This window comes from Chelonoidis abingdonii, chromosome 4 (assembly GCF_003597395.2).
Source record: "Chelonoidis abingdonii isolate Lonesome George chromosome 4, CheloAbing_2.0, whole genome shotgun sequence".
NCBI classification, from domain to species: Eukaryota; Metazoa; Chordata; order Testudines; family Testudinidae; genus Chelonoidis; species Chelonoidis abingdonii.
The window spans coordinates 28,905,364-28,928,538 of NC_133772.1; the positions used below are offsets into that span (position 1 = coordinate 28,905,364).

General features: G+C 57.8%; 1 protein-coding gene across 2 annotated transcripts in view; it reads left to right on the forward strand.

Annotated features, from left to right (window-relative positions):
* The first annotated feature begins 837 nt into the window (after positions 1-837).
* Positions 838-23,175, forward strand: part of GRK2 (G protein-coupled receptor kinase 2) — a 24,223-nt gene continuing 1,885 nt past the window's right edge. Inside the window, exons 1-21 of one of the 2 annotated variants that reach the window (XR_012655727.1) lie at positions 838-1,613; positions 7,386-7,462; positions 9,019-9,092; positions 9,269-9,370; positions 9,796-9,870; positions 10,490-10,551; positions 10,911-10,962; positions 12,607-12,698; positions 13,503-13,602; positions 14,120-14,198; positions 14,566-14,696; positions 16,331-16,425; positions 16,727-16,834; positions 16,947-17,013; positions 17,478-17,578; positions 17,971-18,037; positions 18,149-18,244; positions 18,885-19,047; positions 19,427-19,563; positions 19,676-19,789; positions 20,256-20,381. Coding sequence is in view for 1 of the 2 variants with exons in the window: in XM_032794961.2 (XP_032650852.1) it covers positions 1,501-1,613; positions 7,386-7,462; positions 9,019-9,092; positions 9,269-9,370; positions 9,796-9,870; positions 10,490-10,551; positions 10,911-10,962; positions 12,607-12,698; positions 13,503-13,602; positions 14,120-14,198; positions 14,566-14,696; positions 16,331-16,425; positions 16,727-16,834; positions 16,947-17,013; positions 17,478-17,578; positions 17,971-18,037; positions 18,149-18,244; positions 18,885-19,047; positions 19,427-19,563; positions 19,676-19,789; positions 20,256-20,420 (2,070 nt within the window). In the remaining variant the exon portion in view is untranslated. Of the gene's footprint in view, positions 1,614-7,385; positions 7,463-9,018; positions 9,093-9,268; positions 9,371-9,795; positions 9,871-10,489; positions 10,552-10,910; positions 10,963-12,606; positions 12,699-13,502; positions 13,603-14,119; positions 14,199-14,565; positions 14,697-16,330; positions 16,426-16,726; positions 16,835-16,946; positions 17,014-17,477; positions 17,579-17,970; positions 18,038-18,148; positions 18,245-18,884; positions 19,048-19,426; positions 19,564-19,675; positions 19,790-20,255; positions 22,232-23,175 lie in introns of those variants that run through there. The other variant, XM_032794961.2, reaches the window with a different exon arrangement.

The window sequence follows — 23,175 nt, forward strand, 5'->3', positions numbered from 1 at the left end:
AAGATAGTGGTGGCAGCTGTATATATTACAGATTTATAGATTTTTAAAGCCAGAAAAGACCACTGAGATCATCTAGTTTCACCTCCTGCATAACCCAGGCCACAGCCCTCCCCCTACTGCTTCCTGCATCAATACCAGAACTGGTGCTTGAGCTAGATCTTTTGGAAAGACGCCCAATCTCCGTTTAAAGACCCCAAGCGATGGAGGACTCTACCGTGCCCCTGGGTGAGTTGCTCTGGCCTCTCAAACAGAGCAGTGATTCTGGGCACTGTACATTGACACAATGACTCTCTCTCCCTACCCCAATGTGCTTACAATCTCAGGGTATGAGCTAAGATAACAAGGGCAGGTGCTCAAGAAAGGGGGCTCATGGGCTGACAGACCTGATTAGCGTAGTAAGCCACCCAGCTGCTCACTAGCCAATTTGTTTGTTTGTTTGTTTGTTTGTTGCAGGCATCACGGCCAAGGGGGACTCAAAGGAGGACAAAGTATATGGGCTTTGCAGGTTTTTATGAGGCACTCCTCCCCAAAAGGGACGGCTCCCTGTTCCTTTCTTGGGGGCCTTTAGATGCTACTGTAAGCTCCCTCCTACTATCCCGCAGGTGTGCAGGCCGATTGGCTGCCAGGTGCAGGGGGCCAAAGAGTCACTTCGGTTGTGCATGGGTGACACCCGACACACAGGCATGCTGGAACCTTGCTTCTGCCAACCTGCCCCCATTGCACGCACTGCGATCACCCGAGCCTAACATGCAGTATGGGTGGGCGAAGGGCTAACACAAAACCTCCAGAGGGCAGCGTTCAATCTTTTGCCTCCCTTTGCTTCCCTTTTTCAGGGCACTGTTGCTTTAAGCTGCAGCCGGAGAGAGACCTAAGCTAGCCTGTGCTGTAGCCAGTGTGGCGACCAGGCAGGGCAGGAGGAAGCGTTGCGGAACCCGTCGATCCTGCCTCTCTCTCTTTTAATGACCTAGTGACCTGACATTTTATCGGATTGTTATTTTTGCGGTGGCTTTGGCGCGGGGTTTTTTTCTTCCCCTCCAACGCTCGTGCCCCTCTCCTGGCACTCCCTTCGGCTGGCCCTGCCCGCTGCTTGCACCAGCAGATCCACACAGACACACAACTCAGAAACCGAAGCAGTTGTCAAGGGGGTGGGAGACAAGTAAACCCTGAGCCGCATCCACTGCAAGGCAGGCCCGCCTCTCCTGCAAACACGCACAGCGCCTCAGAGAGGAAGGGGAGCCGCTAGCAGAGGAGGTGAAGCCGATCAGAAATAAGGAAGAAGTGGAAGGGGCTGTAGCTGCAAGGCATCATGTGGATCTGTTGGTGAAAGGGGTGGGGAAACAACACCCCCCTCTTTTTCCCACCCCAACCCTCTCGGCATCTAGAGGGGCAGAGAGGGGGCTCGGTCGGCCGCTGAGGCCGGAGACTCAAAAATTAATAATCTCTTAAGGTATTTAAAAAACAAGGGGTGGGGGAGGAGAAGAGAGAAGATTGCCTGGCAAGATGGCCGACTTGGAAGCGGTGCTAGCGGATGTGAGCTACTTGATGGCCATGGAGAAAAGCAAATCTACCCCTGCAGCCCGGGCCAGCAAGAAGATCCTGTTACCTGAGCCCAGGTGAGCTGGGGGCAGGTGTGGGGCAGCCCAGCTGGGCCTTGCTGGCCCTTTGGTTGGAAATGGACCCCCCCACACACACACAGCTCCCTGCAAGGTGTCTTGACCTGAGCAGAGTGGGCGCCCCAAGTTGGGCATGGGGGCAGCGAAGTGGCATGGTTCTGTGAGTGTGTGTTGGGGGGAGCTGTGTGTTACTGGGGAAGACTGGCACACACTGCCCTGTCCAGGTTGTGTCTTCCTGATTGTTTCCCCCCTGTAGCCTGGATAGTTTTCCATTAGTCTGTTTTCTTCCAGGCTCTTATGTCTTGCTCTCCAACCCCAGGGAGATGGGAGAGGAGGGTCTGAGTTGACCCCCTCCCCACCCCCTTTAAAACCCAGAGACCCTTCCCCACACCACCCCCTCCTCCTTTGTATCTGTCAGTTCCCAGCACCAGGGCTGTGATCTCCCTGTGCTTGGGAGGCTCTGAAGAACAGCCCCTGGGTGCCCAACATGATCCTGGCAGATCAGATGCCCTGTACCTGCCATGGGCTGATCTGCACAGCTGACTACATGCGGGCATGCATTAGACACAACGGTGCAGCAGGGCTGCACTAGCTACTGTCTAATGGTTGTGAGAGACACGCAGTAGGGTTCGAGATGCAATCTGTGCTAAGGATCATCTGTGCCCAGCACCCTACTTCCAACCCCATGTGCAATATCCATGCTATTTAACAAGCTAGTGGCACTTAACAAGGGCTTGGGGATCAGGGTAGCCTATGGTGGAACAGACGTACGATAGCATATGTGGCACGTTTTTTGGCCTTTGCCAATGCCGGGCATCAACCTGGCTTCAGGGAGAATGGGGCAGAGAAAGTCATCGAAATGCAGCTGGCTCTGGGGTGGGAGGGGAGAGCTGCAGAGTGAAGAGCCCAGGGCCGACCCCCTCTTCGGCTGATTTCCTGTTCTCATGGGCTGTAGATAGGACAGCCCCCTGCCCCAGCACAAAGCTGGACCCATGGAGGCCCCCATCCCCACCAGTCCCTACTCTTCAACCCCATCCCTTCCAGCAAAGACCCTGGCCTTGCGCTGCCCTGTCTGGGGCTGCAGGGCAAGGGAGAGGGGAGCTCAGAGTCAGGGCTCCTCACTGAGCACAGAGCAATGACAGTCAAGGCCCAGGCGTGGGCGGGGGGTTGACTTGGCCAGAAGTGACACCTGGGAGCAGAGGGGAAGCCGGGGCAGCACGGGGCCTGGTCTGGGTGGCGGGCAGGGGCCTGGTACTGCCTGGCAGTCACACAGGCCTAGGCTACTGGTGTGGAGCTGTGCGTTTCCACCCTCATGAGCACATGTGTGAGAGCATCCATCTCCCAGCTGCTGAGCTTCCTCTGCTCCCATGGCCTGGGGGGAGCAGGCCCTAGGGCCAGCCAAGCTCCAGTCCCCTGTCTCCAGCTTCTCCAAAGTGGGCAGGTGCCCATGGGGATGGTAGGGAGACCCTTTTTAGCTAGGAGTCCCTAGAAGCACCAGAGGCTGCTTGAACTCCAGATTTCTCTGTGCTGGGCCCATAGGGGCCGTGGCTGGATGGGGCCCCCTGCCCTGCTCCCTAGAGCCAGGCCTGTCTGACCACAGACCCTTACTTAACTGAAGATTCCCCCACCCCAACTACGCTGCCCCACGTCACTGTGTGGGAGCAGGGTAGGCCTTGTGAGGACTGGGCCTGTGTGCTGGGGTGCAGTAGGGGCAGGGAGGGGCCAGGCCTGTGTTCCGGGGTGCAGTGGGGGTGTGGAGGGGCCAGGCCTGTGTGCTGGGGGGTGAGGGGAGCAGAGGCGTTTTCTGTAGCTGTGATAAGATGTCTGGGATGGTAGCCTAGGGCCCCCCCCTGTCCTGGAGAGGAGTTACAGCTGGGCTTTACCCAGATGTCCGCTCTGGGGAGAGCTGTGGGCAGAGACTGCTGCTGAGTCTTGGCACTGCAGGGAGCTGGCTCCCTGCACTGCCCTACCCCTACATGGGATGGCCGTCCCAGTGATGCGTAGTGCCCTTACTGTGGGGAATGGACCTCGGGAGGTGTTGGGAGCTGACCATCTTTGTGCACTGGGGTAGCTTTAAGGGGTGGGGTGGGGAATGGATCTCTGGGGGAGATGTGGCGGAGGTGGGGGGGTGTCTCCTATGTGGAGGTGACTTTGGGTTTGTAAAGTGGATGGGGGGGCTGGGTGAATGAGGGGTGGATTAGGGGCTAGGGGCCCCTTCCCTTTGATCCCCACAGCGCCCTCCTCTATGTTTTCCCTGGAAGCCTCTGGTGGCTCACACCTGGGCCGGGCCAGCCCAGCCAGCCCTCCTTCCCCTGCATCCCACCAGCCAGGCCTGTGGGAAAGTCACTGCCAGCTGCTGCCTCGGGCCTGGATTCTGAGGGGATGGCACAGGGGGCCAGAGGTGTGAGGGGCAGGGCCTGCTGGGGGGGAGGGGCATGATGGGGTCCCACCATGCCGAACCAGCTGTGACCCCATGGGGCCAGGAATTTGGTTGAGAGGGATGTGCTACCTCACGTCCAATATGGCTGTGGGGTGGAGTAGGGGGTGCAGGGGCTTCTGTGTGACACCCCCCCCCCCCACATCTACTCCTGCCCAGTCACCCTACCCTGCTCCCCCACGCCCTTTGGGTTTGGGCTCACACTGGCCACAGAGGTGCTGGGTGGGGTGGGGGGAAGGGTCGAGCCTCCTGCCCCCCAGGCACTCCTCTCCCACCATAGGACCCTGCCAGAAGGGTTCCTCTTTTTTGCCTGCCCCTCCAGATTGATTTGGAGAGGCTAGAGATGAAAATCCTGGAGCCAGAGCCAATCAGGGAAACAGAACCCTCTGCCGTGCTGGCATTGCTCACAGCAGCCACGGGCATGCAGCAGGGCACTGCCTGGTGCGTCTGGGGGGGAGCCCAGGGCGAGGGTAGCAGGGGGCAGTAGGCTGGGATTGAGGGACATTGACGGAGCTCAGGGAGGAGCCCAGAGCTTGGATAGCAGAGGGGCTGCAAGGTGGGATGGAGGGGCAGCGGCAGAGCTATGTGGGGGAGGCCAGGGCTGGGCTAGCCCAGGTTTCTGGGTTGGGATTGAGGGGAGATCTGCTGGGAGATTGGCAATAACTGTGAATGACAGATCAAGCCCAGAGCTCCTGCTGCAGGGAGGTATTGAAATGTCTTGACAGAGCCAGTCTTTAAGGATCGGACTGGGGCCAGAACTGAAATGTGGCTCCCAGGGACCCCCCATCCTGTTATGCCAAGGCTGAGGTCCTCCTCTGTCATTGAGGGAACCCCTGGCCCAGCCTTGGGGAAGGTTCCTCCCATCTTCCCATTGGCATGCAGGACAGGGGAGAGTTTTCAGTTCCAGGTGTTGGTGAATTCTCCCAAGACCCTGAGACCTGGGAAGCTGGAAAGATGAGGGGCCGAGTCCTCCTGGATGTCCAGTAAGGGGGCGAGGCCAGAGGGCAGCAGTTCAGTTGATTGGGGCTGATCAGTGTTGGGGCCAGGTTTCCATTCTCTTTGGTGTCATCAAGAGTAGCCTCAGGGCTACTCCAGTACCTCACAGGGCCTTGACACCAGCTCTGGCCACACCCGCAAAAATCCAGCAGAGATACATACACGCCACCCCACCCTACCCGCCACCCGAGGCCAAAGGAGCCCTTGGCTGCCCCAGCACAAAAGGCCTGGCCAGTGCAAGCACCTGACCTTAGTTCTTTGGCCCATGGTCTGTTAAAAGGTCAGAGTGCTGCTGCCCTTGGCAGGGCCAGGGGAGGATGGCACCTTCATGGGCAGGGCTTCATGGGTCAGCAGGGACCTTCAGAAAGGCCTGTAGCCATACGGGCATGTCCAGAGCAGGGGCCCATCTAGCCCAGTATCCCGTCTCCAACAATGCTCACGTCTGGCTGCTTCATGGGGAGGTGCAAGGAGCCTCCTAGTGGGCAGTTCTGGACCAGAGCTTTCACTTTTATCCCCCTTTCAGTAGCCATTAGGAGGCCTCAACTGCAGCCAGGGCCATGCTGTGCCAGGTGCTGCATGGACATTTGGTGAGAAAGCCCCTGCTCCAAAGAGCTCAGTCTGCATAGACCTGGCAGACCATGCCAGGGTAGTCATCCCTGCTGTACCAATGGAGAATTCAGGCACCAAGAGATGACAGTCACACAGAGTGTCTGCCACAGAGCCAGGAATAGAATTCCAGCCCACTCTACTCTAACCACTAGACTCCACTCTCCTCCCAGAGGTTGGAGAGAATGAAGTAGTCCTGGCTCTGAGCCCCGCCCTCCCAACTCTAATGACTGGACCCCACACCCCTCCCAGAGAACCCAGGAGTCCAGCACAGCTTAAGTTCTGTTTGCCCTGAGCACTGTCAGGCCCTATTTGTGCAGATCCTGGAGGAGGATGTTGCAAACCCCCACCCCTCCCTGTGGGTGGGAATGGAGGTAGCAGCCTCCCTCCATCTCCAAGACACCAGACTTGACTTTCCTTGTGGTCTGAGATGTTCCTTGTGCCACAAGGCCTGGTGTCTTCCTGCTCAGGTGTGCCAGGTGCCAGCTGCTGTCTTGCAGTGGGGTTCATGCCCCTTGGGGAGCTGCCCATGGATACGCTGGGCAGGTGGGATGTTCCCTAAGGTGAGATTTTGGCAGCCTGGTCAAGCATCGTAGAAGCACCAGCTGGATCTTGGTGGGCTTTAAGAGTTATGGGCAGACCTGCTGAGCCCCACAGGACTCCGGCCACTCTCACCCAGCCATGGCAGAGGTCTCTGGCCCAAGCCCTGCAGGGACCAGCTGGATTAAAGGACATTATACAGCCTGCAGCTCTGGCTTGGCTGGGCTGGGCCTCATGTTGAACTCAAGGAACCTGGCCTGACTCAGTGGCCATGCCGCTAAAAGAGGGAGTGGCTCAGGTGTTAAGCTGGGAGGCAGGAGACCTGCTTTCAATTCCTTCCTCCTCCCTATGTGATCTTGGGCACATCACTCAGCTGCTCTCTGCTTCAGTGTCCCCATCTGGAACATGAGGCTACCAGCACTTTCCTCCCTCCCAGGGGCATTGGGACACTAAATCCATTAAAGATCACGAGGCTCTCACCTGGAGCAGTGATGGGGGTCAGATGAGCCCGAGACAGATGGAAAACGATGGAGTTATGCTGGAGGTCTGGACCCAGTTCTGCACTGCTCAGAAACAAACCATGATGCAGCCAGTTCACCTGTCAGCATCAGGAGGCAGCGGGGGCTAGTGGGTGAGGCTGGGTGACCATGGGCCAGTCCCTTCCTGTCTCTGTGACTCAGTTTCTGTTCCTGGCCTTTGTCCTGTGTAGCTGAATTGGGAGATCCTAAGGGTGGAGGGCATTTCTTTCAAGAGTGTACTATGCCTGGCACGATGGGGCTCTGGTCTTAACAGGGGCCTTTGATGACTACTTAATGGATGTGCTAGTGAGTGACTAATGGTGCCATGTGGCTGTTGTTTAAACAAAGAAACAAGGAAATTTTCACCTAAAAAACTTGGTGAAACTGTAGCTGGAGGCAGCTACTGAAGGGAGGGAAGAGTCTTAAAGGGAGCTGGAATTTAACAAACTAATAAATATTGGAACGTCAAAGAAGGTTCGGTTCAGGGGGGAAAGCATATATTAAGATCCCCAACATGGGAAAGCCTGAGGCTGTGGTGGGGAGATGCCTGTTCTGACAGCCCCAGGCATGTAGATCCAGAATCCAAATGGGCTCAGGTGGTTTCTACTGGGGGAGGGAACAGGAGTGAGGAGTGGGTATCCCAATTAATCTCCTGTGTGCTGCGTGTCTTGCCAGCATCCGCAGCGTCATGCAGAAATACCTGGAGGACCGGGGCGAAGTGACCTTTGACAAGATCTTTTTTCAGAAGATCGGTGAGTGGAGAGGGTGGAGGTGAAGTGCTGCAGGGGATGCACAGACACACATACAGATACACCCATGCACATCCCCCTCTCCCCAGGCCCTTGGTGTAACTGTGTGTCTGGGAGGGTTAGGATTGAGGGACAACAGCAGAGCTGTCGGAGAGAGCCCAGCACTGGACTAATGGGGGCTGCGGGTTGGGATTGAAGGGCGCCACTACAGCTGTGGAGGCCGTGCTCCTTGCTCCACAGCTCCAGCTCAGGGGAAGGCAAGAGGCTGGCTGTAAACACGGATAGAGAGTGCTGAAGTGCAAGAGGAAATTCTCCTTCCTCTTTGTGTGGCTTGGGCAGTTCCCATCCCCCTCTCCTGGGTCTCTGGCTGGTGCAGGGGGCATGGACTGGAAAAGCGGGGGCACTTGGTGAAATTTTCCAGCTGGGGGGGAGAATCCCAGGGTGGGGGTGGAGGGAAGGGTCAGGTGGTGACCCCAATCAGGTGGTGAGCTGGGAGAAGGGTGGGTTTGGGATCGGGGGGTGGGTTTGTTGGGTGGGTAGAGCTGTGTGGCGGGGTGGGGGTTGAGGGTGTCATGTTTTGGTGGGGGCTGAGAGGAGGCTGGGGTTCCCCAGTGGGTTTGGGTTTGGAGTTGGTGTTGGGGGCTGGAGTGGGATTGGTTTGGGGTTTGGAATCCAGAGTCGTCCTAGTTAGTTGGGACTTCCTGGGAGTGGAGGGTACCTGGTAGGTTGGGATCTCTTGGGTGGTGGCGTCAGGATTGGGAGAGGGGAGGAGTCCCCGGTGGGCTGGGTTTGTGAGGGGGATTGGGTCTCTGGTGGGTGGGGATCCATGGGGGAAGGTCAGAAATGGAGATTGCCAGGGGGCTTGGAGATAGAGGCCAGGATCCACTAGTCAGGCAGGGGCTTCTAAGCGGCTGGGGGTCCCCAGTGGTTTTTTTTCCCCGGGCCCCCTGGCTGGCATGGTGGGACACTTCCTCTTTCTGCCATTGGTAGCTAACGGCCTCCAGCAGGAAGCCTCTGTCACTTCCTTCCCCGCCCACGCTGGCGTTTGTGGTTTCCGCGCCAATACGCCCCATGCTCCCCTGCCTCCTCCCCTGCACTCCCCTGCCTGCTCCACACCACCTGGCCTCTTGCCCAGCTAACCCTGTGAACTGCAGCCTACCCATTGGGGTGGAAGCTGGCAGCACCTGGAGCCGTTTAACCGCAGGGCCCCCAGGGCTAGGATGGAGCCACCTGGAGAGCCTCGTGGCCCAGCCTGGCTCTGGGGAGAGGCCTGCTGCTACTGTCCCATTGTGGGGAATCAGCCCTCTCTGGTGGTGATCACACTAGGGGTGCTGGGCAGAAAATAGCCCACTGTTGCTACCACTGGTATAGATGGGAGCTGGATCTGAGGGAGTCAGGAGGGATTGCATGACTCGGGGGTGCAGGGAATGGGACTTGGGGCCTTTGCCCTCTAGAGGGCGCTGGCTACTATCCAGCCCCAGGATGGGGGGCTGGCTGTCTCTGGAGATTAGGGGCTGGGTTCAGGGCTCTGAGGCCCTGACTCTCTCCCTGTTTCCCAGGGTACCTGCTGTTCCGGGATTTCTGCCTGAATCAGGTGGAGGAGGCCAAGCCACTCGTGGAGTTCTATGAAGAGGTGAGGCCTTGGGGTTTCCCTATCTCCACATAGTAGGGAAGGGAAGGGGTAAATTCCCATCCTGTGGGGTGTTAGGGTGGCTACTGGAAGGGTCTCCTGCCCTCTGGGGTGTTGGGGGCTCCCAGCCATGGCTTTGCAGCCTGCCTCATAGTGACACTGCGCCCACTGCCTCCCAGATTAAGAAATATGAGAAGCTGGACTCAGAGGAGGATCGAGCCGCCAAGAGCCGCCAGATTTTTGACCAGTACATCATGAAGGAGCTGCTGTCCTGCTCCCATGTGAGTGCGCCACCCCAGGGGGGACCCAGAAACTGCCATAGACCTTGCCCGGGGAGGACACCCCAAAAACCACCACAGACCTTGCCTGAGGGGGAACACAGACCCTGCCCAAGGGGACCCCAGAAATCTCCAGAAGGGACCCCCAAGACCTTCAAGAACTCTGCCTCACAGGTCATCCTGAAGCAGTCACAGACCCTGCCCCAGACAGGGACCCTACATTGCTCCCCCAGCCCTCCCATCCTGGCATGAGAGTTGGATTTCTCCTTGTTCATACAGTCCAGGGTCTCCCCTGGTGCCCCAGCCCTGCCATGTGGGCTACCGTGGGGTAGGAGTGGGGGTAATCCAGCCCGCAGACCTGCCCTAACCACCCAAGAGGGGTTGTGAGGGCCATACAGGCTTTCATTTCTCCACTGCTTTCCCCACAGCCCTTCTCCAAGAGTGCCACAGAGCATGTGCAGAGCCGGCTCAGCAAGAAGCAGGTGCCACCAGACCTATTCCAGGTGTGTGTCCCCACCCCCCATTTCCCTACCAACCCCATAGGGACAGCCCCACAGGCCCCTGAGGTGCCAGTCCAGCCCCTCTAGCCCCAGGGCCCCTTCGGTGCCGAGCCAGCCCCACGGGCCCTTCTATCCCCAGATCCCCCCTGCGGTGCTGGAGCAGGCCCACGGGCTGCTCTGGCACTGGACTCCCCCCTTCAGTGCCGAGTCAGCCCAATGGGCCCCTCTAGGGTAGCGCTGCACCAATCAGTCCCATGGGTCCACCTGGCTCAATATTTCCTCCCCAGCTGCACCAGATCAAAGCAGTGAGCCCCTCTAGCCCAGTCTCCTGCCCCTTCCTTAAGCTGTGTGGGAGGGGGTTGCTGTTGAGGATGGGTAAGGGGGGTGGGGCTGCCCTGGCGGCCAGGGGAGGGAGAGATACTAAGAAGCTCTGATGCAGGGGAGAGCAGGGGGGTTGACAGTCCCCAAGAGAAGGGTGGCCATCCCACTTCCCCTGGGGGAGGAGGCCCCAGTATGGGTAGGACGGGGGAAAGGAATTTCCTGGTATGGCCTATCCCAGTGGGAGTGGGTCGTGTTCCCTGCTGATTCCTCTCTTCCTTGCCTGACCCCCATGTCTCCCCAGCCGTACATTGAGGAGATCTGCCAGAACCTGCATGGGGCCATCTTCCAGAAATTCATCGAGAGGTGAGAGGAGCCACATGCTGTGGGGGCTGGCTGGGAGCATCTCTGTTGGGGGCTGGAGGTTCTCTTTCTGCAGGGACCATGGCAGGCGGGGAATGGGAAGGTCTCTGAACAGGACTGAGGGACTCTCTGGTTGGGGGGATAAGCAACCTCTCTCTGCAGGGGTCTCTGGGAGGAGGTATGGGGTGTCTTTCTGTAGGCCTATGGGGGTCTCTCTGGGTGAGAGGGATGGGTGGTCTTGCTGCAGGGCTAGGTGGGGGCAGTCTCTGCGTGGCTGGGGTGATGGGGTCTCTGCAGGCCCATGGGTGGGTCTCTCTGTGGGGGCCTCTATAGTTTTTTCACCTCTTTCTGTTTTGTTATAGTGACAAATTCACCCGCTTCTGCCAGTGGAAGAACGTGGAGCTGAACATCCATGTGAGTGTCTCCCAGGGCATAAGAATGGCCACACTGGGTCAGACCACTGGTCATCTAGCCCATTATTATGTCTGCAGACAGTGGCCAGTGCCAGGTACTTCAGAGAGAATGAACAGAACAGGGCAGTTATCCAGTGAGCCATCCTCTGTCATCCAGTCCCAGCCTCTGGCAAACAGAGGTTCAGGGACACCCAGAGCAGGGGATCCTGGCAAAGAGTTCCACAGGCTGTGCGTTGTGTGAAGCACTTCCTTATGTTTTTTTTAAACCTGCTGCCTAGTAATTTCACTGGGTGACCACTGGTTCTTATGTTATATAAAGGAGTAAATAACACTTCCTTATTTGCTTTCTCCACACCAGTCATGATTTAATAGGCCACCAGCATATCCCTCCTTAGTCGTATCTTTTCTAAGCTGAACAGTCCCAGTCATTTTAATTTCTCCTCATATGGAAGCTCTTCCAGACCTCTCATCATTTTTGTTGCCCTTCTTTGAGCTTTTTCCAGTTCTAACTTACAATTTTTGGGTTGGAGTGACCAGAACTGCACTCAGTATTCAGAGTGTGAGCACACCACGTATTTATAGAGTGGCAGGTTCTGTCTGGGGGAGCCTGGCCTGAGCAAGGGAGGGGGCTGTAGTCCATCTTGGGAGGCTTGGCCTGGGAGGGTTGCCGGTTTGTATTTGGGGAGTAGACTTGTCTGGAACTGCATCCCCTTGCCCGGCACAGCAACCCCCACTGCCCCTGCCCCACTGTCCAGCTCCCTTTGGAGCCCTGGGGTCCCAACCTAACCCCACTACTATCGAATCATCCCACCCCCTGGGGCTATGCTCATTGTGGGGGAAACTGGGGGGAGCAGTAGCGATGGGGCAGGGGCCTTAAACACATAGGAGAGGGAGGTATCCCAGGGTGAAGGGATGAGTTTGGGGGATGCCACCTTTAAAACTATTCCCAGTGCCCTCCTTTAACATCACCCCACCCTGGGATCTGTCCCACACCCTCCTATTCTCTGCCTGGCCTTGCGGGCAAGGGGTCTCCTCAGCCCTGCCACACTGCGAGTTGGGGCTCCCTGGCTTGTCTTGTGCGAGCCCCAAAATTCAGATGCAGGTTGAAATCCAAGGTGCCCCCTCCCTGCCCTCCAGGGCTTACGGGGAGCACGGCGCGGAGGGAAGGTTTCCCCTCAATTCTACAATGAAAGTCCTTGCATCGGTGGGAATGGCTAGGGAACGGGTGCTATTGTTCTGATGAATAGTTGTCATTGTGCTGGGTGCTCTGCATACATGCACACACAGAGAAAAGCTGGGCCTGCCTCCTGCTCCCCCCACCCCCCAAATATGCAATCCAGACATAGGATGGATTATTCTCCCTGCTTTGTATCTGGGGAAACTGAGGCACAAATGGGGTCTGGGGGAGAGAGCGACTTGCTCCACATCACCCAGGGAGTCAGTGGCAGAAATGGGAACTGAATCCAGGAGTTCTAAGTCTGAGACCTTAATGCCAAGCCCAGCCTCTCGCTCCCTGCCTAGGCATGGGGTGCTCTGAGAGCCCATGCTGCACTGTGCGATGTGCTATGAATTTGTGACAGTACAATACAGTTAATCTCTGGATTCCTCCCCACCCTCCCCCGCTCTCCCCTTGCCGTGGGCCCAGCTGACCATGAATGACTTCAGCGTGCACCGGATCATCGGCCGTGGTGGCTTCGGAGAGGTGTACGGTTGCCGGAAAGCGGATACAGGCAAAATGTAATTAGCCAACACTGGGGGTGAGGCCCCTTGGGAGATGAACTGCACAGGATATCTGCTGGGATTCCCCTGGGGGTGGGGTATTATAGCTGGGAGGTGGAGGGATATCTACTAGGAATCGGGGGGGCAGGGCAGGAGTGATATTATACTTGGGAGGTGGAAGGATATCTGCTGGGATTGTATAGGCATTGGGGTTGGGGATATTATAGCCAGGAGGCAGAGGGATATCTGCTGGGGAGTGCATGTGTATTATAGCCAGGAGAGACCGGGATATCTGGTGGGGAGGGGTATTATAGTCAGGAGCTGGAGGGATATCGGTTGGGTTTCAGGGGGGGTGATATCTGCTGGGATGGGGAGTGCTGGAGCTGTGAGAGCGAGGGAGAGTTGTGGTGGTTCCGGGGGCAAGGGAGGATACCAGTGGTGCTGGTGTTGCCCTGCCCATGACAGGCGGAGGGATACCTTCAATGAGAAGGTGGGTACTGTGGAAGTAGGAGAGATGAAAGAATACTGGTCATTATTGAGGTTACCATGACCATGGGAGACGCAGGGTTTATTTTTTTTTTTGAGGGTGGGGGAAGGGATTGCCATAGCCATAGGAGGTGGAGGGATACCAGGGTGAAGGATGTGGGGATTTGCTGTGGGAGGTGAAGGGATACCAGGGGCAACAGGCATGGAGATTTGCCAGGGGAGGTGGAAGGGTACTGAGGTGAGGGAATTTGCTGTGGGAGGCAGGGGCGGAGGGATGAGGAGTGTGGAGATTTGCTTTGGGGATAGCAGCAGGGATTATTTTCTCTCTCGGGGCAGGTATGCCATGAAATGTCTGGACAAGAAGCGCATTAAGATGAAGCAGGGGGAGACGCTGGCCCTAAATGAGCGCATCATGCTGTCTCTCGTCAGCACCGGGGTGAGAACAGCTCTCCACATGCCAGGCACTGCAGCCATGGGGCCTGCCTGACCAGGCCAGCCTTGCCACAGGGCATACACGGGGTGGGGGGTGCGTCAGAACAGGGCAAGCCTGATCTGTGGTAAAGGAGGGACCTGGGTCTGGGGACAGCAGTGAAGGAAGTTAGCACAGGGGAGGGCAGGAGTGAGTGTGCTCAGAGCAAGGGAGGTGCAGGTGAGTGGTCGGAAGCACATGGGGGGGACAGAGAGTTTGAGGGGGAAACATGTAAGGGGTGGGAGCACACACAGAGAGGATTGAAGAGGGGTGCGGGCAGCACGTGGGGTAATGTGGAGGGAGGGGGAATCTATGGGAGGGTAGTGCAAGGGGGAATGTAGGGGGCAGCATGTAGGGAGAAGTGTGAAGGAGGGATGGAGCATGTGGGGGGGTGGATCATGTTGTAGGGGAGGGGAGCCGGTGGTGGTGCAGATTCTGGGGTTCCCTCTTTTGGTGGGTGACTCATTTCACCCTTTCACACCAGGACTGCCCCTTCATTGTGTGTATGTCCTACGCCTTCCATACCCCTGACAAACTCAGCTTCATTCTGGACCTGATGAATGGTGAGAACCCTCTGCTATTTTTGGGGAACCCCCCAGCCTCCACACTGCCCCCCCTTACAACTAATAATGCACCTGGTCTCAAGCTAGGTGCCACTGTCTGGTGCTGCACACGCTTAGTGAGATAGTGTATACCCAAAGAGCTTGCTGACCACACAGGCAAAGAGCGGGAGGGGAACCGGGGCATGAAGCTGGGATGTGATTTGCCCAAGGAGCCTGTGGTAGGGCTGGGGATTGAACCCAGGAGTTATAGCTCGTAGCCTGGTGTTCTAGCCACTAGGCAACACTGCCACCCCCTGCATTGCCCACACTGTCTTTCCTGTGGGGCAGGGCCTTGTGTTGACCAGGATGTTGGCTGTTTCTCATGCAGGGGGCGATTTGCATTACCACCTGTCTCAGCACGGGGTCTTTTCTGAGGCCGAGATGCGCTTCTACGCTGCCGAGATCATCCTGGGCCTGGAGCACATGCACAACCGCTTTGTGGTGTACCGGGACCTCAAGGTAGCCCCCTCCCCCCCCACCACCACGGAGGGGTGTCTCCCACCCTCCCACACCAGGACCTCAAGGTAATCCCATCCCCTCCTGGAGCCCTGCCCCATCCCACCATGGGTGTCCCCTCTTCCCACACTGGGATCTCAAGGTAACCCCTCCTCCTCCCACCTTGGTTGTCCATCCTCCCACACCAGGACCTCTGTCACACTGACTGGAGTGGTTCACGATCTCAGGACAGAGACCCATGGGGGTGGGGATGTTCTATAATTATGTTTCCCCAACCCCGCAAACAACTGTGAACTCCTAAAGCACTATACCAGTCTTACCATAGAGTCACAGCCAGTCCCCTTGGGCATGCCAGTCTATGTTGCCTCCATGCCAGCTGGACTTAGTGATGGTTCATTGCTGTACACCAAAGCTCACAAAATATTCAGGTTGCTTCTAGTCCTGAGAGATCAGACACTTCCCCCAAGTCAATCTGTACCTCAGATCTCACACCAGAGACAACACCTGTAGCCAGTCCTATAGTAAATGAACTAAGGATTTATTAACTAGGAAAAAGAAATGAGTGAGTTACTTACAGATTAAAGCGGGCAGACATTATACATCAATGAGTTCCAGTCTATGGTTCCAAAAGCTGACAGAGATGTAGTAATCTGTGAGCTCTGAATGTCTTTTAGGGCTAACCCAGGTTGACCCTGGGGATCTCTGCTTCTGTTTCCTAGCTGCAGTCCTGTGAGAGGCCAAACAGCAAAGAGATCAAAAATGTTCATGTCTGCTATCTTTATTTTCTTCTTCCAGAATTCAGGCTGATGGGGTGAGCCTTTTGCACATAGCTTGTGCAGAGGCAAGTAGCAGTCTTTGCATTGTGATGTCCCAGAGTGAGCCATTTAGTTTTGATAGCCCTTCCTGATGGGCCCTTCATAGTGATTTAGCATTTTGCACTATGCAAAGTTTTGTTCTTGTCTGGTGAGTTACATGGTTCAGAGCAAAAATTTTATAGCTCTACAGCAAACACTTATGTTTCAACTGACAACGTGGGATACAGACGTTATAAGCAGGATTAATACATGTAGCAACGTACAAGCATTTCATGAAATCTAAATACATTTTTATAAGCACCAGTCTGACCCATACTGACACACAGGTGAGGTGGACAGGTTTCCAATGATGAATATGTCTGTGCTCGGCTGAGGCTTAAAGCCTTGGCAAGAGCCGGCACCTGGTTTGCCAGCATCACACCCTCCTCCTCCCACCACTGGTACCTCCCATCCTTTCACACCTGAACCTTAAGGTAAACCTGCCCCGTCCCGGAGTTCCACCCTTCCACCACGGGGGTTCCTCCATGCTGGGGCCTCAGGGTAACCTTGCCTACTCCCTCCTGGGGTTCCCACCTGCTCAGCCCCTATGGGACGTGGTGCTTGGAGATCTCAGGGTGAGAGCAGAGCCCCCATTCCAGGACCCCACCTCCATGGTTGGTGAAGTTAAGGGGAGAATGGCAGGAGTGAGGGACTGGCTTTGCCCAGCTCCCACCGGCTGGCTTCCCTTCCATTCGCAGAGCATTTCAGATGCTGCATTTCCCCTCAATCCCCAACCAGGGTCCCATCACCCCAGCTCATGGGGCTGCTCTCCTCTCTCTGCAGCCAGCAAACATCCTGCTGGACGAGTTCGGTCACGTCAGGATCTCAGACCTGGGACTGGCCTGTGATTTCTCCAAGAAGAAGCCTCATGCCAGTGTGTGAGTGTCCAGGAGCTCCCTTCATAGTCAGTGCCCCCTGCCGGCTCCCTACAGTGCCCCAGGCTGGGAGAGGCTGGGGTGGGAGTAGCTGGGAGCTCCCTTCACAGCCAGTGCTCTTGTCCTGCCCCCTGCAGCGCCCCCTGCTGGGAGAGGCTGGGTTTGTAGTGGTTCAGTGATGGCTCTTTGGCGCCTCCTGCAGGGAGAGTATTGCACTGCAGTCCCTGGGCTGGCCATGGCTCTGTTGTACTCTGACCCCCTTCTCTGTCTGTCTGTCTCTCTCTCCCCCCACATGCTCCCACAGTGGCACACATGGGTACATGGCACCTGAGGTGCTGCAGAAGGGTGTGGCGTATGACAGCAGTGCTGACTGGTTCTCCCTGGGCTGCATGCTCTTCAAGCTGCTGAGGGGGTGAGTGAGCAAGCGATCTTGGGGGAAGGAGGAGGTGCATGTGGGACAGAGGCACCCGTGGGGCAGGGGTATGGCTGGGCAGCGTCTGACCACCTCTCCCCTCCCATCGCAGGCACAGCCCCTTCCGGCAGCACAAGACCAAGGACAAGCATGAGATCGACCGCATGACCCTGACCATGGTGAGTGGGGGAGCTCTGGCAAGGGGATAAGGGGCAGACAGGATCTCTGCCCTCCTCAGGGCTGCGTGGAGAAAGGGCCCCGACCCATCTGCACAAGCCAGTGCCCTGTCGCTCCGGGCCAGGAACAGCCCTGCTCTTCAGCTCTGAGCCCCTTTTACCTGCTGCTCATCCCTCTGGTCCTCAGCCAGTGCCCTGCCTACCCAGCCATACACACCCCACTCCAGGGACCCGAGCCTGGCCGCGCCCTTCAGCCCCTGAGCAAAGTGGAGCGCCAGTGTGGCTGTGTGTATGAGACTGCCCCCTGCTGGCTGGGATTTTGTGTGTGTGTGCGCGCGCGCGTGTGTGCGCACAGCTGCCCCCTGCTGGCTGGTTTTGGAACCGCGGTGTCCCTCTAGCCCCGGGAAGGGTCTGTCCCCATTAAATTGGCCTCACTTCATAAGATAATCCTTTCCCCTCCCCCACAGCCTGTAGAGTTGCCTGACTCCTTCTCACCTGAGCTGCGCTCCCTGCTGGAAGGACTGCTTCAAAGAGACGTCAACCGGAGGCTGGGCTGCATGGGGCATGGGTGAGTCTGTGACTGGGGAGCAGGGGGGCTTTGCCACATCCTGGGGACCCAGCAAGCATGTGGCAGGAGCCAGCCCAGGAAGGATGGGTGCATTGGGCTACCGTCCCCCAACTGGAAGAGACCCATCCCTCAGCCTGAGTGGTGCTGTTTGCATAGGACCTACAGAAATACAGTCACTGTGTTATTAGAACAGGTAGCCCCAGAGCTCCCCCTGCTGGCATGGAAGTCCCATCTCTCCCTGCCTCTACCCCCATGTTCCAGTCCTTCCCCTGCTAGAATTGGACCCCTTGGCTCCAGCATAGGTTGCAGCATCCTTTGCCCCTCATGTGGGGGGCCAGAGGGACCCTCAGGCAGCTCTGCTGACCCACCTCGCCCCTGGTCTTCCTCCCCAGGGCACAAGAGGTGAAGGAAGATCCCTTCTTCCAGAGCCTGGACTGGCAGATGGTTTTCCTACAGAAGGTAAGTGGGGTGGGTAGGGAGAGCAGCTGGGGAAGGAGAGGGACAAGGGCATATGGCGGGTGCTGCTGTCCTGTTCCCCCAAGTTCTCTAATGCCTCTCCTGACCCCGCAGTACCCACCACCCCTGATCCCGCCACGTGGGGAGGTGAACGCGGCCGACGCCTTCGACATCGGATCTTTCGATGAAGAGGACACAAAAGGCATTAAGGTACCAGAGGGACCTCACGCAGATTATCACAGCTCCCCTGGCTGGAAAGGGCGGGGCTGGGCCCGGCCATGTGGGCTCCCATCCTCTCTCCCAGCACGAGCCCAGACCTGCTGCGGCTGGGGGAGAGGTGCCTCTCCCCACACAGCCCAGATGCTGCTGCAGGAAGAGAGAGCTGAGGGGAGTCATCTCTCCCTGCCATAGCCACCAGGCAACCTGCACCCCAAACCTCTCATCCTTGGCCCCACCCTAGAGCGTGTACCCCCAGCCAGAGCCTTTCTGCACCCCAACCCTCTGCCCCAGTCCTGGCCGCTCATCCCCAGCCCTCTCTTCCCCTCCCTCGCACTCCAATCTGCTGCCACAGCCCCACCACATGAATTTTGTTATGTGCACCAATATGCATTCTGCACATGCGTGGGAAAAATTAGAGGGGGAACATTGCTTCCTACCTGGCCCTTTACTCTCTCTCTGAGCCCAGTTACCTCTTGTGGAGGGAGAGGAGGCCCCTTCACCTTCCCCCCAACCACCCAGCCCTTCCCCCAGAGAGCTTGATGCGAGGAGAGGGTGTGGGGGATACCCAGCCACCCAGGTTTGGGGATCCCCCAGCTGCCTGCCCACCTACTGTCTTTCTGTCTGTCCCCAGCTGTTGGACAGCGACCAAGAGCTGTACCGCAACTTTCCGCTCACCATTTCGGAGCGCTGGCAGCAGGAGGTGACTGAGACTGTCTTCGACGCTGTCAATGCGGAGACCGACAAGCTGGAGACCCGCAAGAAGGCCAAGAACAAGCAGCTGGGCCACGAGGAGGGTGAGTGGGGGAGCTCCCTCCCCACGGTGCCCCCTGCTGGGAATTGCCTACTATGGCCAGCTCCTGCTCCCCATGGTGCCCCTGCTGGGAGATCCATCCTCCACCAGGGCCTACCCTGCTCCCTACAGTGTCCCCTGGCTGCTGGGAGCTTTCCCACATGGCCAGCCGCACTCACTACCGCTCCCCACCTTCCCTACGGCCAACCCCCCTCCCTATAGTGTGCCCCGCTGGGGGAGGCTGAGGCTAGAGTAGCGGGAAGTGCCCCCACAGCCAGCATTCCTGCCCTGCTTCCCACAGCGCCTCCTGCAGGCACTTCCCTGTGTGTTGATGGCTGGCTGGTGCTGATATCTGACTCTCTCTCTGTCTCTCCCTGGCACAGACTATGCCCTGGGCAAGGACTGCATCATGCACGGCTACATGTCCAAGATGGGCAACCCCTTCCTGACACCATGGCAGCGGCGATACTTCTACCTATTCCCCAACCGGCTGGAGTGGCGAGGGGAGGGCGAGTCCCCGGTAGGGAGCTGAGGGCAGGGTCTGGGGTCCTGGGGACGGGGTTCGTGGTGGTGATGGTGGTGGGAGAAGCCGTGGTCTCTCTCTAATGCCCCTGGTGCTCTGACCCCTGCAGCAATCCCTGCTCACCATGGAGGAGATCCAGTCTGTGGAGGACACTCAGATTAAGGAGCGCAAATGCATCCTTCTCAAGACCCGGGAGCACAGGCAGCTCATCCTGCAGTGTGATGTGAGTGTGCCCCCTCCCCTGCCACTGGTACCCCTCTACTGGGCCAGGGCTATGCCATGTCTCTGCTCCCCCGCTTCTCCCCCCCCCCTAGTTGTCCACTCCCTGGGGCTGCTCCTTCCCCATCCCCATGGTTAATAATGCATCCTGTCCGTGAGCCCAGACCTCTCAATGGTGCTCCTGTGGCTGACCCCTGACCCCTCTGTGGTGCTCCTGTGGCTGACCCTGGCTGTGACCCCTGACCCCTCTGTGGTGCTCCTGTGGCTAACCCCGCCCCCCCAAGCTGTGATCTCTGACCCGTCTGTGTTGCTCCTGTGGCTGACCCCTGATCCCTCTGTGGTGCTTCTGTGGCTAACCCTACCCTCCCAGCTGTGATCTCTGACCCTCTGTGGTGCTCCTGTGGCTAACCTCTGACCTCTCCATGGTGCTCCCGTGGCTAACCCCCCCCCCCCCCCCTGTAACCCGGCAGAGTGACCCTGAGCTGGTGCAGTGGAAGAAGGAGCTGCGCGATGCCTACCATGAAGCCCAGCAGCTGCTGCAGCGGGTGCCCAAGATGAAGAACAAGCCACGCTCACCCATAGTGGAGCTCAGCAAGGTGCCACTGCTGCAGCGCTCCAGTGCCAATGGCCTCTGACCCCCGCGCCCCCCCTTCTCCCCTGGCTTTAATTTATTGGGTTGGGTTTTACTCGCACCCCCAGCGGATCCGTAACTGTTAATTTGCTGATCCTTGTGACTCCCGCCCTGCCCCCTGCTGGAGGGGGCTGGGCATCTGGAGGAGTGGGGCAGACTCCCCCCTCCCCTGATTTGGGGATGGATCCTGCCTTCTGGATCCATTTCTCCCCTCCTTCCGATCTCAGCTCATGGGGCAGGGGCCATGTTGGCCCTGCCCCAGCAGGATGGGGGATGCGAGGATCACAGGAAGGAACTTCCTCTTTGGCACTTAACTTCCTGCTTTCTCTCTCCATTATCAAATCGCTGCTGGTGCTGGAGAGCTCTGCTGGAGTAGGGGGAGGCAGCACATGGCCCAGATCCCTGGCACGCTAGAGGGCTCTGCCAGCGGTGGGGTTATGGCCCAGGGCATGCCCTTCCCACCCTGTAGAATGCAGTGAGCATTGAGGAATGGGGGACAGGCCTTGCTTCCAGTCCCTTCTCCATTGGTTCCCAGCTCTTACTGGAAGGGATTCCAGCCCCAGCAATGCTGTCCCTTGGCTGAGGACCCATGGTGCCATGCGAGAGCCTTGTGGCTCAGGATTGTCCAGGGGCTCAAAAGGGTGGGGGTTGGGTGTGGGAGGAGCTTCACTGCCTGGCAGGATCAGGCTGGAGGGCCACTGACTCCTAGAGGAAGAATCCCATTAGGAATGAACAGTGAATTATCTGATGGAGGCAAACACCCGCACCTCCACTGCCCAGCAGCCTCTGCCCACGCCGACAGCCCCCAGCCCTGGGCTTCTGCTCCCACTGTGCCATTGCCCCTCAGTCCTGACCCCACAGCCCTACCCTCCCCGCTATTGCATTGCTGGGATGCCTGTCCCCAGAGTATTTATAATAAATTGTGCCAAATAGCAAGGTGCCAGTCCCTGACCTGGCAGACCTGGGCAACTCGTTTCACCCATGAGCAATGCCAAACCCAAACCCAGGTCTGTGCAGGTGGAAGTGCCCCCATTGGGCCACATCTCTGCCCTCCCAGGGAGACAGGCACTTTGCTGGGCCCTAGCTTTGGGGTGCCTGGGGCTTGTGCCAAAGGAGAAGGAAGAGTTGCCTGATGCCAGTGCTGTCAGGCTGGCTGGGGTGGGGGCCGAGCTTTGCGGGGGGGGGGGGATGTTACTCAGCTAGCAGGGGGGCCAGTGCCAACACCAAGTGCTGTGTGTCTGAGTGTTGGCCCTGCTGCCCCCTTCCATCCATTGCCCCCTGTATTATCACTCCAGCCAGACACCCCACTCCTCTCCCTTCCCCCATTCAGTGTTATAACTTAATCCCCCCACTCCACCCCAGAGCAAGAGGCTCTTGGGGTGACTTAACCCTGGGTTCCTTTCTACCCCCTCCATGGCGGGTAGGAGACAGGGCAGGGTATGGGGGAGCATTTGGCAAGGGGAGTGGGGAAAGGGTCTCCCTTCCCCTGTTCCTCTACATCTCCATGGTCTCCCAGCCCCAAACCGCATGCGAACCTGGCTGTGTGCTGCATGCGCCCCCCTCCCCAACCCCGTGTGATGAGTTCTGCCCATTCTGCCAATGGCTCTTTTTTCCCCCCTTGGGGGGCGATTTTCTTTGGGGGGGTGCCCCTCCCCCCCTCGCAGTGTCTGTAAATATTGATTTCTGGTCCGTCTCTTCTCGGAGTTATTAATTTTTTGGCCGATTTTTGAATGTGATTTTAACGAGTGGAGAGGAAAAAAAGATAACTGAGTTTTTATAATAAAAAGTGAAAAAATGAGGTTCTGCCTGTGGCAGCTGGCCTGCAGGATGGGCTGGGATGGGGCAACTCAGAGCTGGGGACCCTACCCCTTCTGGCAGCCTCCTAGACAGGGGTCACAGGGAATTCTGCTCCATGGGGGTGGCACACAATGGGGGACTCAGCTGGGAGATCCTGGGCCTTGGGCCAGGGAGGGTTGTGGAGGGCTCAGTTGGGGGATCCTGGGCCATGAGGTTGTATGTGGAGGAGGGTACATGCTAGGGGGTCCAGTGCTTTCAGTGCTGAGCCACAGCTCCCCCAGCCCTGCTCCCCACATCTGCCAATGCATCCCTTGATCCTATCAGTTTCGGTTCACCTCTGCTGGGCGTTGTGGTAGTATCAAAGCCACCCCCCCAAGGCAGCTGTTTCTGGGCTACAGGAGCAACCCCCTGCCCACCCAATCTAGGCCCTGCTCCTGGTCTCTGAAAAGGGTCCCCGGTCCCAGAAAAGAGCCCTGTGTTTCTGCTGGGTAGGCTCAAAGCCAGTGGGTCCCAGGGGCAGCCACTCTGTGCCCACCTCCCCCAGCAACCCAGAGCCAGCTCCACCTTGGTTTGCAAACCACCCAGTGACTAATGAGCTGACAGTGAACTGTTGCCATGGCCCATGCCTGGCTGGAATGGGAACTGCAGGGCTGTGTGTCTCCCTGTTCTCCCCAGGCCTGTGTTTGCTTCAGAAGCTGCTGGGCCCTTGTCCTGCCACCATTCCCTCCCCAGGGATTTGCTTCAAGGCAAACAGTGGTTCCAAGATGCTGAATGGGGGAGGGAGGTTCCACCTGAGAGGTGGATTTAACCAGCTGTAATAGAACAAGGCAACAGCCAGGCAGTGTTAGCCCCTTCTCCAGCTCAGGCAGCTGGCAGCACCTGCCCCAGGGCAAAGCAGACAGGCAGGGCTGGCTCCAAATGCTCGGAGTGTGTGTGGGGGGGGGGGGGGGGGGGGGGGGTTT